At 47.1% G+C, this 13097-nt stretch overlaps 1 protein-coding gene across 1 annotated transcript in view; it reads right to left on the minus strand.

Moving 5' to 3' along the window:
• Window positions 1-13097, minus strand: part of CCN4 (cellular communication network factor 4) — a 33421-nt gene continuing 20324 nt past the window's right edge. The window contains exons 2-5 of the mRNA XM_083516922.1: window positions 10758-11052; window positions 3960-4217; window positions 1919-2112; window positions 1-326 (exon numbers count right to left, since the gene is read on the minus strand). Of these exons, the coding sequence (XP_083373048.1) occupies window positions 27-326; window positions 1919-2112; window positions 3960-4217; window positions 10758-11052 (1047 nt within the window). The 3' untranslated portion in view covers window positions 1-26. The remainder of the gene's footprint in view (window positions 327-1918; window positions 2113-3959; window positions 4218-10757; window positions 11053-13097) is intronic.

The raw sequence follows: 13097 nt of genomic DNA on the forward strand, positions 1-13097 counted from the left end.
CGCGCATGCCATCATACCCAGCCAACTTAATTAGCAACTTCGGAGTAATCGTGGTAATGAGCTAAGTCAGCGAAAATGTCGTTGGGGCTCTTGCAGCCCAGGTTGCAAAAGCAGGCGTTGATCCACATGACTTTCTTGGAGAACCCAGTCCCATCCGGGCACTCGAAGCTCACGTCGATGGTCTTCGACTTGTACGGAGTACAGCAGCGATTGTCCACACAGACGCCGCAGTATTTCGGCCGGTAAGCTGCCTTGCTCACGCATCCGGACAGAGTATAGTTCATCAGCTCCTGCCTCCTGTACACAGCTAAGCATTTCTTTCCAGGCTAGAAACAACATGAGAGAGAGAGATGATAGCAATCAACTTGACCGATTAAACATTTTTATTTACGCTTCCAGTAATAATAATACTCATAATAATTTATTAGTTCTACCCTGCCCATCTGGCTGGGTTTCCCCAGCCACTCTGGGCGGCTTTCAACAGAACATTAAAAACAGAACAAAACTTTGAAAACAGAATAAAACTTCTCCAAGAACTATGAGGAGGTTGGAAAGTGCTAGAAACTCTCAGCTCTCTTCATCGCTGACCATTGGCCATGCTGGCTGGGACTTATGGGAGCTAAAGTCCAACAACATCTAGAGGTTTACAGGTAGACTATCCCTGGGTTATGCAGTCTTCCTTCCCAGTTGCAAAACCCCTTGATTAAAACCACAAGTCCCAGAATCCTCTGTGCCCCCATGTCAGGGACCGTGCTGAGGAGGGCTGCACTGAGGAGGACTGGTGGGAGCCGCCTCCTGCTCCTGCTCCTGCTCCGGATCCTGAATCTTCCCACAGTATAGATTTAGAATAGTGGTTTGCAGAGGGACATAGTTCAGAAGGCAGAAGCTGGGAAGTACTGGATGGGGAACAGCTAGGAGGAGAAGCACTGGGAGAGAGAGAGAGTTAACAGACTCACTGTCGCTGAAAAGCATTCATCTGCTCAGCCCAAGGTCAAGAAGAGCAGATAAGGTGGCAGCACAGAAAGCACAGTGGTTGTGAGATCAGGTTATAAGATTCAGTAGTGACGTGGGTGACTAGGGAGGAAGTGGGTGAAACCCTTAATTAGGAGCACCGTCATTCCTTGCAATGGATTATTCGTTCTCTCTCTGTGATCATCAAAGTTTCTAACTGGTAAGAGACTCCTTTCTCTTTGTTCTGCTTATCTACTTCCAAGGGGGCAGGGAGGAAGCTGATTTCCTGAAGCCTGATACCCCCATCATGTCCATCTCTTTGGACAGGACAGAGCTGCAATTGGATAGCCTAAGTAAATAAGAGACGCAGGTGGCGCTGTGGGTTAAACCACAAAGCCTAGGACTTGCCGATCAGAAGGTCGGCGGTTCGAATCCCCGCGACGGGGTGAGCTCCCGTTGTTCTGTCCCAGCTCCTGCCAACCTAGAAGTTCGAAAGCACGTCAAAGTGCAAGTAGATAAATAGGTACTGCTCTGGTGGGAAGGTAAACGGCGTTTCTGTGCGCTGCTCTGGTTCGCCAGAAGCGGCTTAGTCATGCTGGCCACATGACCCAGAAGCTGTACACCGGCTCCCTCGGCCAATAAAGCAAGATGAGTGCAGCAACCCCAGAGTCAGCCATGACTGGACCTAATGGTCAGAGGTCCCTTTACCTTTAAGTAAATAAGTAAGTGACCACTCAGGTCTCAAACACCCGGGAAGGGGAATGCGGAAAAACACTAGAAGCCAAGGACTTAGAAATGGCATCACCTTGGAGATGCCATAAAAAGTGAGTGGCCGTTCCGGAGAAATTGTGGGAGCTTCTTATGGGTGGGTGGGGAAACAAGAGCAATCCTATAAGCAGTACCTTAATGTGCTTAATGTGGTGAAGCAAGAGCAACAAGGAGGATTTCTGCCTGTATCATCCCATACCTTAATGTGCTTGGCGATGTCCTCTTCGCATGGGCGCATGTTACAGAGCCGGCTCTCTCTTGTCAGACGGCACTGGTCATTCTCGTTCGAAATTCTTTGGGACGTGCCCATCCCGCAGGTCTTTGAGCAGGGACTCCAGGAAGAGGTGTGGAGGATGCAGTTTTTCTGCCACGACTCAATTTCCCCTTCGTAAACTGTAAAAGAAGAGGAACACGTGGCATTAGGTGAGCTTATGCACCAGCCTCAGGAATGGCCCAGAGTTCCCTGTGAAGAGGAATTGGCTGTTAAACCGCTCTAATTGAAAAAAAAACACATAAATGTAATAGGCCGTATAGTAACAATTGCAAAGCTATTTACTAGAAACTATTTCTCAAAAGGGGACGCGGGTGGCGCTGTGGGTTAAACCACAGAGCCTAGGACTTGCTGATCAGAAGGTCAGCGGTTCGAATCCCCGCAACGGGCTGAGTTCCGTTGCTCAGTCCCTGCTTCTGCCAACCTAACAGTTCGAAAGCATGTCAAAGTGCAAGTAGATAAATAGGTACTGCTCCAGCGGGAAGGTAAACACCGTTTCCATGCACTGCTCTGGTTCGCCAGAATCAGCTTAGTTATGCCGTTTCCGTGCACTGCTCTGGTTCGCCAGAATCAGCTTAGTCATGCTGGCCACATGACCCGGAAGCTGTACGCTGGCTCCCTCGGCCAATAAAGTGAGATGAGCGCCGCAACCCCAGAGTGGGTCACGACTGGACCTCACGGTCAGGGGTCCCTTTAGCTTTACCTTTGCTTCTCAAAAATTAGATACAGCTTCTTATAATGTCAAAATCAACATCGTGACATAATATATTAGAATGTAGCTTTCCAGTTGACCACCAAGTTCAGTATGTACAAAATACAAGTCCTATATTGTCAGTGCCGTAGTACATTCTTTTCTAATTTCTTCGTCTTCTCTTGTATTTTTCTGTCTGTCGTATTACTTAGAAGAGTGGCATGAAATAATCTTCTAAGTGTCTAATGAAGATGATTGGGTTGGCAGACAAAAGAACCTGGCAGTAATGGATGCTGGCACAGGCAGACGAGACAAGGATTCCTGCATATTCCCCTGTTTCGCCCGAAGGGGGCTTCATCAGCTGTGCATAGTTCTAAATCATATTAACATAGATGCTTTGTAATATAAATAGCTACACAAATTCCAAAGTAACATACAAAGATATTAAAAATGTGCATACCGGTACTATATATATATAGGCATTCTGGTGGTTTTGGGTTTTACTTTTTTCTTTCTGTTAAACCACTCTGGCAATTGTGGCTCTGTGAAGGAACTCGGGGTCTCCTAACAGCTCACAGCACCCTTAAAGAACTACAGTTCCTAGGATTCTTTGGATGTCTGCTTAAAGTGGTATGATGCTTGTTTAAATCTACAGTGGATGCTCGGGTTGTGAACGTGATCTATATGGGATGCATGTTCGCAACCCCCAGCTTTTGCAACCCGCACCTGCACATCTGCGCATGCATGGGTTGCGACTCGGCGCTTCTGCGCAAGCGCAAAGCATGATTCAGCACCTCTGCGCATGCACGACCACCGAAACCTGGAAGGAATCCGTTCCAGTACTTCTAGGTTTTGATGGTCCGTAACCCGAAAAAACGCAACCTGAAGTGTCTGTAACCCGAGGTATGACTGTATAGTGCAAATGGGGCATTAAATGTGAGCTAGATGAATCAGTGGTCTGCCCTTGTATAATACAGCGTTTCTACCTTTTTCCCTGATGGAGGAAAACCACCTTGGAAGGGCGAATGTTGAGCTGGAAAAGGGCCAGCAGGTAAAAAATTAAGCACCTCTTCTCAATTCCCTCCAAGCCCAGCCCTCAAGTGTCTGTTGGTTTTGATTTGTTGTGTTTTCGTTGCAGAGAAAGGGTGGAACAAGCTATATCTGGAACCCCATGCTGCAGGGAGTTTGCCCCTAAAAGCTGTGAGGAGCTTCCTTCGAAGTCTTAGAAAGTTGCCCCTCCTCACGTGCTCCACACACAAACACACACACCACCAATACCTGCAGAGGAGATGTGCCGTGGGGAGGTCTTTCTGATTTTCTTGGAGTCGTCGCAGACCCACTGTTCGCAGCATTGCCCCTTCAGCTTAATCAGTTTGGGGTTGGGGCACCAAACGAGGGGTGGCTTGGAGTCTCTGCAGGTGGGGACGCAGCCCACCGCTCCTCCGATACAGGTGCAATTGTACTTGCAATTGGGCTGGAAGGACTGTCCGTTCTTGTACCTCACCCCATCGAGGATGCAGTCGAGGCCGACAATTTCTACAAAAGGAAGAGGGGAAATGCATAGAGAGAGAGAGTTTCAAAAGCCCAGGCTCACATGACATCTGATATCACAGCAGCAATCAGGTTTTGAATACACAGATTTTCCTTCCTTCCTTCCTTCCTTCCTTCCTTCCTTCCTTCCTTCCTTCCTTCCTTCCTTCCTTCCTTCCTTCCTTCCTTCCTTCCCTCTTTCTTTCTTTCTTTCTTTCTTTCTTTCTTTCTTTCTTTCTTTCTTTCTTTCTTTCTTTCTTTCTTTCTTTCTTTCTTTCTTTTCTTTTCTTTCTTCCGACACAGCAACAGGCAAGGGCAGCATATCTATTTACTTATAAGGGACACGGGTGGCGCTGTGGTCTAAACCACAGAGCCTAGGGCTTGCCAGTCAGAAGGTCGACAGTTCGAATCCCTGCGACGGGGTTGTTCGGTCCCTGCTCCTGCCAACCTAGCAGTTCGAAAGCACGTCAAAGTGCAAATAGGTAAATAGGTACTGCTCCGGCAGGAAGGTAAACGGCGTTTCCATGCGCTGCTCTGGTTTGCCAGAAGCGGCTTAGTCATGCTGGCCACATGACCCGGAAGCTGTACACCAGCTCCCACAGCCAGTAAAGCGAGATGAGCGCCACAACCCCAGAGTTGGCTGCGACTGGACCTAATGGTCAGGGGTCCCTTTACCTTTACTTTACTTTTGTAAACTGCCCACTCCTTAAATTATCAAGGCATTGTACAATAAATTAAAACACTGCAATGTAAAATTGTAAAAATGCAGAAATAACATAAATCAGTCAAATTTTATGTTGTGAAGCGCCCTGCAGTGGCGTAGCAGGGGGGGCCGGCCGCACCGGGCACAACATCTGGGGGTTAGGGTTAGGGGGCGCAAATCCACGGGTTAGGGGGCGCAAATCCACGGGTTAGGGGGCGCAAATTACTTGCCTTGCCCCGGGTGCTGACAACCCACGCTATGCCACTGGCGCCCTGAGACCTACAGGTATAGGGCCTAACAACAACAACAACAACAACACAGTCAAACCTTGGTTGTCAAACGTAATCCGTTCGGCTTCTGAAACATTCGACAACTGAGTCGCGGCTTCCGTAGAAGTTGCATCAGACTTTCAGCTTCCGAAAAATATTCAAAAACCAGAACACTTGCGGGGGGAGGGGGAGTATTTGATCCTAATGTTTGCCCTCTGATGAAGAAATGACCAGTCCATAATTTTAATGGTATGTTTGTTGTAGCTTTGAGAGACACAATAACAACAGGAATAACAACAGAATAACAACTGGTCATTTCTTCGTTAGAGGGCAAACAGGCAAATTTAGCAGGGGATCAAATACTTTCACCCCTCACTGTACTTCCAGGTTTTTGATATTCGGGAGCCAAAAAGTATGATAACGGAAGCGTTCAGGAACCGAGGTTTGACTGTAATAATAATAATAATAATAATAGCCAGTTTAATTTTCTAATTAAACTTGGTGAAACAATGACGTTTTCAGAAGGCAGTGAGATATATGGATTGTAATGTTAGAATTCCTGCTCCATGGTTGCAGTCATGGGATTATTGTCTATCACATGACAGTATGTGTTTTGTGACGGAGACAGGATGTTTGTGATACTGTGTTCCATGAAGTGGGACTATTGTCCTTTGTCCTTTTTTCCTTTGCTGTCTGATGCTAGAGAGAGAGGGAGCCATGTTGTAGTGCTCCGTGTGTGTTTATATGTAAATAAAGTAGATTAGCCAAAATGCTGAGTTGCTGAGGTCTGTTACGCTTGATGTGCAAACTCTGCGGATCCCTAAGTGTGCCGGTGTCGGTTGGCATCGGTTGCTGTGATGTTCGGGCTGAAGAAAGCTTTTGAAACTCCCAAACGATCGACCAGGAGGGAGGGAACATGGCAGTCGGGCATGTGTCTCTACCAGGGTCCTACTCGAGTGCAGGCTGAGCTCCTGACATGTAAGTACCCATCTGATTTACACAGATTTATTTCTTCCCTGGAGAAAAGGAACTTCTTTACATAAGAACTGCCAGATTAAACCAAAACCCTATGTGGTCCATCACCTTCCTTCCTTCCTCAACAGCCAACCAGATGCCTATGGGAAGCCCAACAGGCAGAGCACGAGGGCAGTAGTTCTTTCTCTCTGTTGTTTCCCAGTTTGAAACTGGTATCCAGAGGCATGCTACCCCTGATCATGTAAGGAGCATCTAATCATTGTGACTAGGAGCCAACGGCATTATCCTCTAGGAATGTTAAAGCCAGCTCCATTGGCACTAATAATAATAATAATAATAATAATAATAATAATAATAATAATACATTATTTATACCCCGCCACTCTGGGCAGCTCCCAACACAGTTAAAAACACAACAGAACATCAAACATTAAAAACTTCCCTAAACAGGGCTGCCTTCAGATGTCTTCTAAAAGTCAGATAGTTGTTAATTTCCTTGACATCTGGTGGGAGGGTGTTCCACAGGGTGGGCACCCCTACCAAGAAGGCCCTCTGCCTGGTTCCCTGTAATCTCACTTCCTGCAGTGGACAAACCACCAGAAGGCCCTCAGAGTTGGACCTCAGTGTCTGGGCTGGATGCTACAATGGTACATCTCCCACCTTTCAGTTTCATAGTTCGACCCCAGCTTCCAATATTATGAGGAAGGGAGAAATCCACATTCATGTGCTGTGCATATTTTTTTATATATAAAAAAACCTTTAACTTGTCCCCTGTTAGTACTTGCCTGGTGAGATTCAGGTGCTTTTACATGCAGTACCACGCAGTACAACTTGGCTTAGTTACAGTGGTGAAAATTCCTAAATTATTGGTAAGGTACCCCTGCCTGTACGGGCCAGTCGTGTCCGACTCTAGGGTTGTGCGCCCATCTCACTTAAGAGGCTGGGAGCCAGCGCTGTCCGGAGACAGTTCCAGGTCATGTGGCCAGCATGACGAAGCTGCTCTGGCGAGCCAGCACCAGCGCAGCACACGGAAACGCCGTTTACCTTCCCGCTATAAAGTGGTACCTATTTATCTACTTGCACTTAAGGGTGCTTTCAAACTGCTAGGTGAGCAGGAGCTGGGACCGAAAGACAGGAGCTCACCCCGCCGCGGGGATTCGAACCGCCAACCATGTGATCGGCAAGCCCTAGGCACTGAGGTTTTACCCACAGCGCCACCCGCGTCCCCAAATTATTGGTACAGGAATACAATAATGGCTTGTGAAGGCCATGCGGTCTGAGCTTGGAGCAACCAGCCCAGACCTCTTTACATGCAGGAGTTCACATAGTAGACCGAAGGAACAATATATTGGCTTCCTTTCTCCCAAGGTGAGGGGAAGTGATCTAGCTAAGCCTGGCAGGACAGCTTACTCTATGGCATTAACCCCTTCATGAATTAATTAGACTTAAGTATGTTGGTTATCCCACACTTTTTAGCAACTCATTCAGAGCAAATGGCAATCTATTGGAAACCCAAATTTCCCTTTGTTTCGATTTGGCATTAAAGAGTGGGTTTTCCTGGGGTAAGGGGTGGGGGGTGGGGAACATCCAAAAAGTGCTCAGATGCAGAGCTTTAAAAGTGAGGACGATGCCTATAAAGTGTGGGACAAAAGGTAACTGTGGATGAGCCCTTATACTGAGCCAAAGAATCAATCCTTCTAGCTCAGTATGGTCTACACTGAAGGACAGTGGTTCTCTCCAGGGTTTCAGAAAGGGGATATTTTCAATCCTACCTGGAGAGGCTAGAGATCGCTTGAAGCAGGGACAGTTCATAAGCGAACGAGATGTTCCAAAGGTGAACTACAGCCCTTTTTAAGGTAATGCGAAATCCAGGGTGCAGGTTACGGCTTGTGCCACCGCAGCCTTTCAAGATCAATACCTTTTGTCTCGAGTTCACAGGTGTTTGTACAAATGTTTACAGTAGTTTGTTTTGCTTTATTTCTCTCCCACAGGAACATGCACAACTCCTGCAGTTTTAATAGAATATCCTATTTCAGCTGCAGACAAAAACGGGACTGAGCCATTGAGTCTCTGTTTTCCCACTTTTACAACAATGATCCTGCCCATTTGGGAGTGTGATGGAGGTGCTGTGCTTGTACGATTTTGTTTTAAATAGAGGGGGAAGTTCCCAAACTTGAGATTGAATTGTAAGCAGATCTGCATGTTTTTCCCCACTCCTGGGTTTGCCAATGTTTTGCACGGCTTCAAAGCCAAACCAGGTTTTCAATACCCCAGCGATCCTATTTCGACACTTGGAGTGTTTACTGTGTAACCTCAAACCTTACAAATTGGTTGGGAACTTGAATTTTCTGGAACAGCGTGCAATAAATATTTTGATCTGAATTTAACCATGAGCTGGACCACCCAAAGCAGCAAAGAAATGATGGTAAGAAGAAAAAGAAGAAGCGTGAAAAGATGAAAATACAGAAGAACAATGGTTGTACAAATTGATAGAGCTCACAGAATTAGCAAACATGACAGCCAAAATAAGGAACTGGGATGAAAGGAAGACAAGGGCAGGGGGGGGAGAGTGGGAATACCTTACAGAATTTCTAAAAAGAAATGACATTGCAGTAACCCTGCAAGTAGGGGTAATTCTTTGAACAACAGTAAGAAAGGACGGGAATAAAAAAGGGTGGAGAAATTAACGGAGATGCAGCAAATTAAGGCTTTGTTAGAATGCCACTGAAGGTCAGGTTGGAAAATCTGCACAGAAACAATGTCAGATGAAATATGTATGGTGTACAATGAAAACTGGAAAATGCATAAATTAGTGGTTTTCAACCAGTGTGCCATGGCACCCTGGGGAGCCTTGAATGATAGTCAGGGGTGCTGCGGGCAACACTGGCTTCTGTCCCTCTTTCCTTCCCTCCCTTCTTCTGATGCCCTCTTGCATCTCTGCCTCCCAAAGGCTTGCACAGCTGTTTGTTGCAGCAGCCCTGGCTACAAGCTCACCAGGCGAATGGGGCCTCTGGGGCTGGCCAGGGGGTGCTTCCCAGGGCCCTGTGGGGAGGTGTGAGGAGGCACCTCTCTTTGGGGTGGGGTGGGCAGCTGAGAGACAAGGGTTGGCAGTTGCAGCTGCCTAGAAGACTCGCCAATCAGAAGGCCAGCGGTTCGAATCCCCGCAATGGGGTGAGCTCCCATTGCTCGGTCCCTGCTCCTACCAACCTAGCAGTTTGAAAGCATGTCAAAGTGCAAGTAGATAAATAGGTACCACTCCAGTGGGAAGGTAAGCGGTGTTTCCGTGTGCTGCTCTGGTTCACCAGAAGAGGCTTAGTCATCCTGGCCACATGACCCGGAAGCTGTACGCCGGCTCCCTCGGCCAATAAAGTGAGATGAGCGCCGCAACCCCAGAGTTGGCCACGACTGGACCTAATGGTCAGGGGCTCCTTTACCTTTACCTTTAGAAGACTCCCAAGGATAGGGGGCTGAGGGAACGCTCCACAAGGGAGGGTGTTCAAAAAAGGATGAGAGGCTACTGGCTTTGCAGGCAAGAGATGACATAACTGGGTTCCTGGGCCCCACAGGGGTGCCGCAGGAAGAATGTAGTTGGTGAAGGGAGTCGTGGACTCAGAAAGGCTTAAAACCTCTGGCATAAAGAAAAAGAAAAAGAAGCAAAGTTGGCAGATGTTGCTAGAGTGGAACAGGGCAAATCCAGAAGCAAAGGATGACAAAGTGGTGGCCCAGCTAACTGAACCCTGACAATGCTTCACAACGTCATTGTTGTGGTTATTATTATTTTATTTAATGCATTTGCCGTGGCACCTTGGTTTTCAAATGCAATCCGTTCTGGAAGACCAAGTTCTGAAACATTTGCAAACTGAAAACTCAATAGCCAACAGCTACGCCTCAGGATCCTGCACTCAGCAGTAGTCACGTGGCATGTTCGACTTCTGAGGCGTGTTTGAAAACCAAAGCATTTACTTCTGGGTTTATGGTGTTCGAAAACTGAACTGTTCATCAACGGAGACGTTAAAAAACCGAGGTATACTAATACTAATACTAATACTACTACTACTACTAATAACAACAACAACAACAACAATAATAATAATTTATTTATACCCCTCCCATCTGGCTGGGTTTCCCTGGCTACTCTGGGCAGCTTCCAACACAATATTAAAATACAGTAATGCATCAAACATTAAAAGCTTCCCTAAACAGGGCTGGTGGTAGGGCGTTCCATAGGCGGGTGCCACCACCGAGAAGGCCCTCTACCTGGTTCCCTGTAACTTGGCTTCTCACAGTGAGGGAACCAGCAGAAGGCCCTCTGCGCTGGACCTCAGTGTCCGGGTAGAATGATGGGGGTGGAGACGCTCCTTCAGGTATACTGGACTGAGGCCGTTTAGGGCTTTAAAGGTCAGCACCAACACTTTGAATTGTGCTCAGAAACGTACTGGGAGCCAATATAGGTCTTGACCGGTAGCCAAGACCAGTACCACTGAATATCCTGCCTTTCTCAGTCTACTTTAAGAGAAGAAACAACCTGGGGCACGTTCAGACCGACAGGAAGCACCATGACCCGTATCTCTGGCAAAAAGAAAGAGGTACATCACTTACGTGAACACACTCCTATTTCGTACCTAGGTCTGTCTCTGCTGTAGTCACAGTACAGCCCCCTGTGGACGTCGCAAGTGTCCGCCTCTGTGCAGTTCTCCCCCAACTGCTTGGCACACGTCTTGCAGCACTCACAGCCATCGGTCATCAGGCTGATGCCCGCCGGGCAGACGGGCGGCGTCTTCGGACATTCGCACGGCCACTTACAATACTGCGTCCGCACGTAAGCCTCGGTCGCGGTGGAGGTGGCAGGGGGTGACATGGTAGTCGTGGTCGTGGTGATGTTCTGGGCAAAGACCTGGGTAAGAAAAGAAGAAAAAGCTCAGCAGGGAAACTCAGGAATCCAGTGACAGCTCACTGATGTCTCCTGCTTCACAGATCTACCTGGTGCTGGTACTGAATGGTATGGAGAACATAGAAACCTAGGACTTGTACAGAGTCAGACCATTGGCCTATCTTGCTCTGTATTGGCCAAACTGACTGACAGCAGCTCTCCACGGTTTCGGGCAGGAGTCTCTCTCAGCCGTACCTGGTGATGCCAGGACTTGAACTCAGGACCTTCTGCTTGCAATGCAGATGATCTGCCACTGAGCTATGGTTCTTCTCTGCCATGTCTTTTTCCCACTGCCCATGACAGCCATTTTGTGTTGGCACCCATGGCACTATTATCAAGGTATTTCAACAAGGGCAGGGAAGGGGAATATTGCAGATACAGTCGTACCTTGGATCCCGAATGCCTTGGTACTCAGACATTTTGGCTCCCAAACGCCGCAAACCCGGAAGTGTGTATTCCGGTGTGTGAACGTTCTTTGGAACCCGAACGTCCGATGGGGCTTCCACGGCTTCTGATTGGCTGCAGGAGCTTCCTGCAGCCAATCAGAAGCTGCGCTTTGGTTTCTGAATGCTTTGGAAGTTGGACAAACTTCTGGAACAGATTCCATTCGACTTCCAAGGTACAACTGTATTAATATTGCACAGCTTGAAGTAGCTGAAACGGCTAAAAACTAGCTCTTATTGCCTTAAATACTGACTCTTTATATGCCTAAAAACTGACTCTTATTGGAATAAAAATTATCCAGACCCATAATTCAAAAGTTTCACTCGCACAACTTTATTCAAAGCAGATACAAAATCAAATAACGATGCATCCAAATAGTTGCATACAGTCATATGTTTGTCCAGGCATAGGCTCAACTTCTTAGAAATATTAGATTACTCCCAACAGATCTAGAATCAGAGGGCTGTCTCTCTCCACACAGACTCCATTAGCCTGTTTTCTCTTCAGGAGAGAGACCTCATAAGCACATCCTCTGTTCTCTGTGACTCCCAGCGAAAGACTCAAGGACCAATTCCCCAAGATGGCAATTTGCAACTGAACACCTCTCTCACAAGACCTAAGGTTAAACACCACATGAGAGCTAACAGAACACCAACAGTTTATTATCAACCCATCTAGGTGCTTAGAGAGCCCTTCTTAGCTTTAGGATATATACACCCCAATGAAATTTTCCAGTTAAACTTTCAACAATACACATTCAAACACAGAGAGAGTTATTTCCATTTCAAGGTCAACTAAACAATTACGCTTAACAGGAAAGCACTGCTTCTATCCAATATTATGATGCTGAGCAGGACAGATCAATAGCCTGACCCAGTTTAAGGATGCTTCCTATGTTCCAGCCTGAAATTTGGTAGTATTCATCAATTCGGTAGCAATATCAGGAGGCAATGCATTGCAATTCATACTTTTGTTGGTTTTCCATGATGGCCTGGAAATTTAATCACTTTGAGATGGGGAAGGGGTGCAATGCCACAATTGTTTGCCGTTGGGTAGATTGCACTGAGCACATGTTCCCCAGGTCATTGGGCGGTTCCGGAGGGATCAGTCCAAGGGCTGACCTATTTCCTCTGCTTATTCCTGTGAGAAGATTACGCCTGACCTGTGAGTTTGGACGGCTCCCAAGAGGAATAGCTTCTTGCACCTGTCTGGGACCGCAGTGCCTTTCTGCTGAACAATTACCCCAGGAGTGAGTTCTTAGGAGACAGAACTGGAATGGACGTCATCGTAGGAATTGAATATAGCCTGGCATTCTCGCAGGCCATTTTCAATCCCTTCCCCCTATTCATTGGTCTGTCTTGCATGCTAGCTATGGGTTTTGTTCACTGTACTGGGATCTAAAGTTACTAAAGTGTTCTGCTTTTGCCTTTTCACCCTTAAAAGGTCCGTCCTTTAATGCCAAAATTAAAGCTTCAATTGCAAAGTTAATTATGTCATTTTCATAGGGACCAGAAAGGACATTTCATTCCCATTGCTTAAGAGAGAGGAGTTCCCACAACCACAGC

The sequence above is a fragment of the Podarcis liolepis genome (genome assembly GCF_965112155.1).
Source record: "Podarcis liolepis genome assembly, chromosome: 8".
NCBI classification, from domain to species: Eukaryota; Metazoa; Chordata; class Lepidosauria; order Squamata; family Lacertidae; genus Podarcis; species Podarcis liolepis.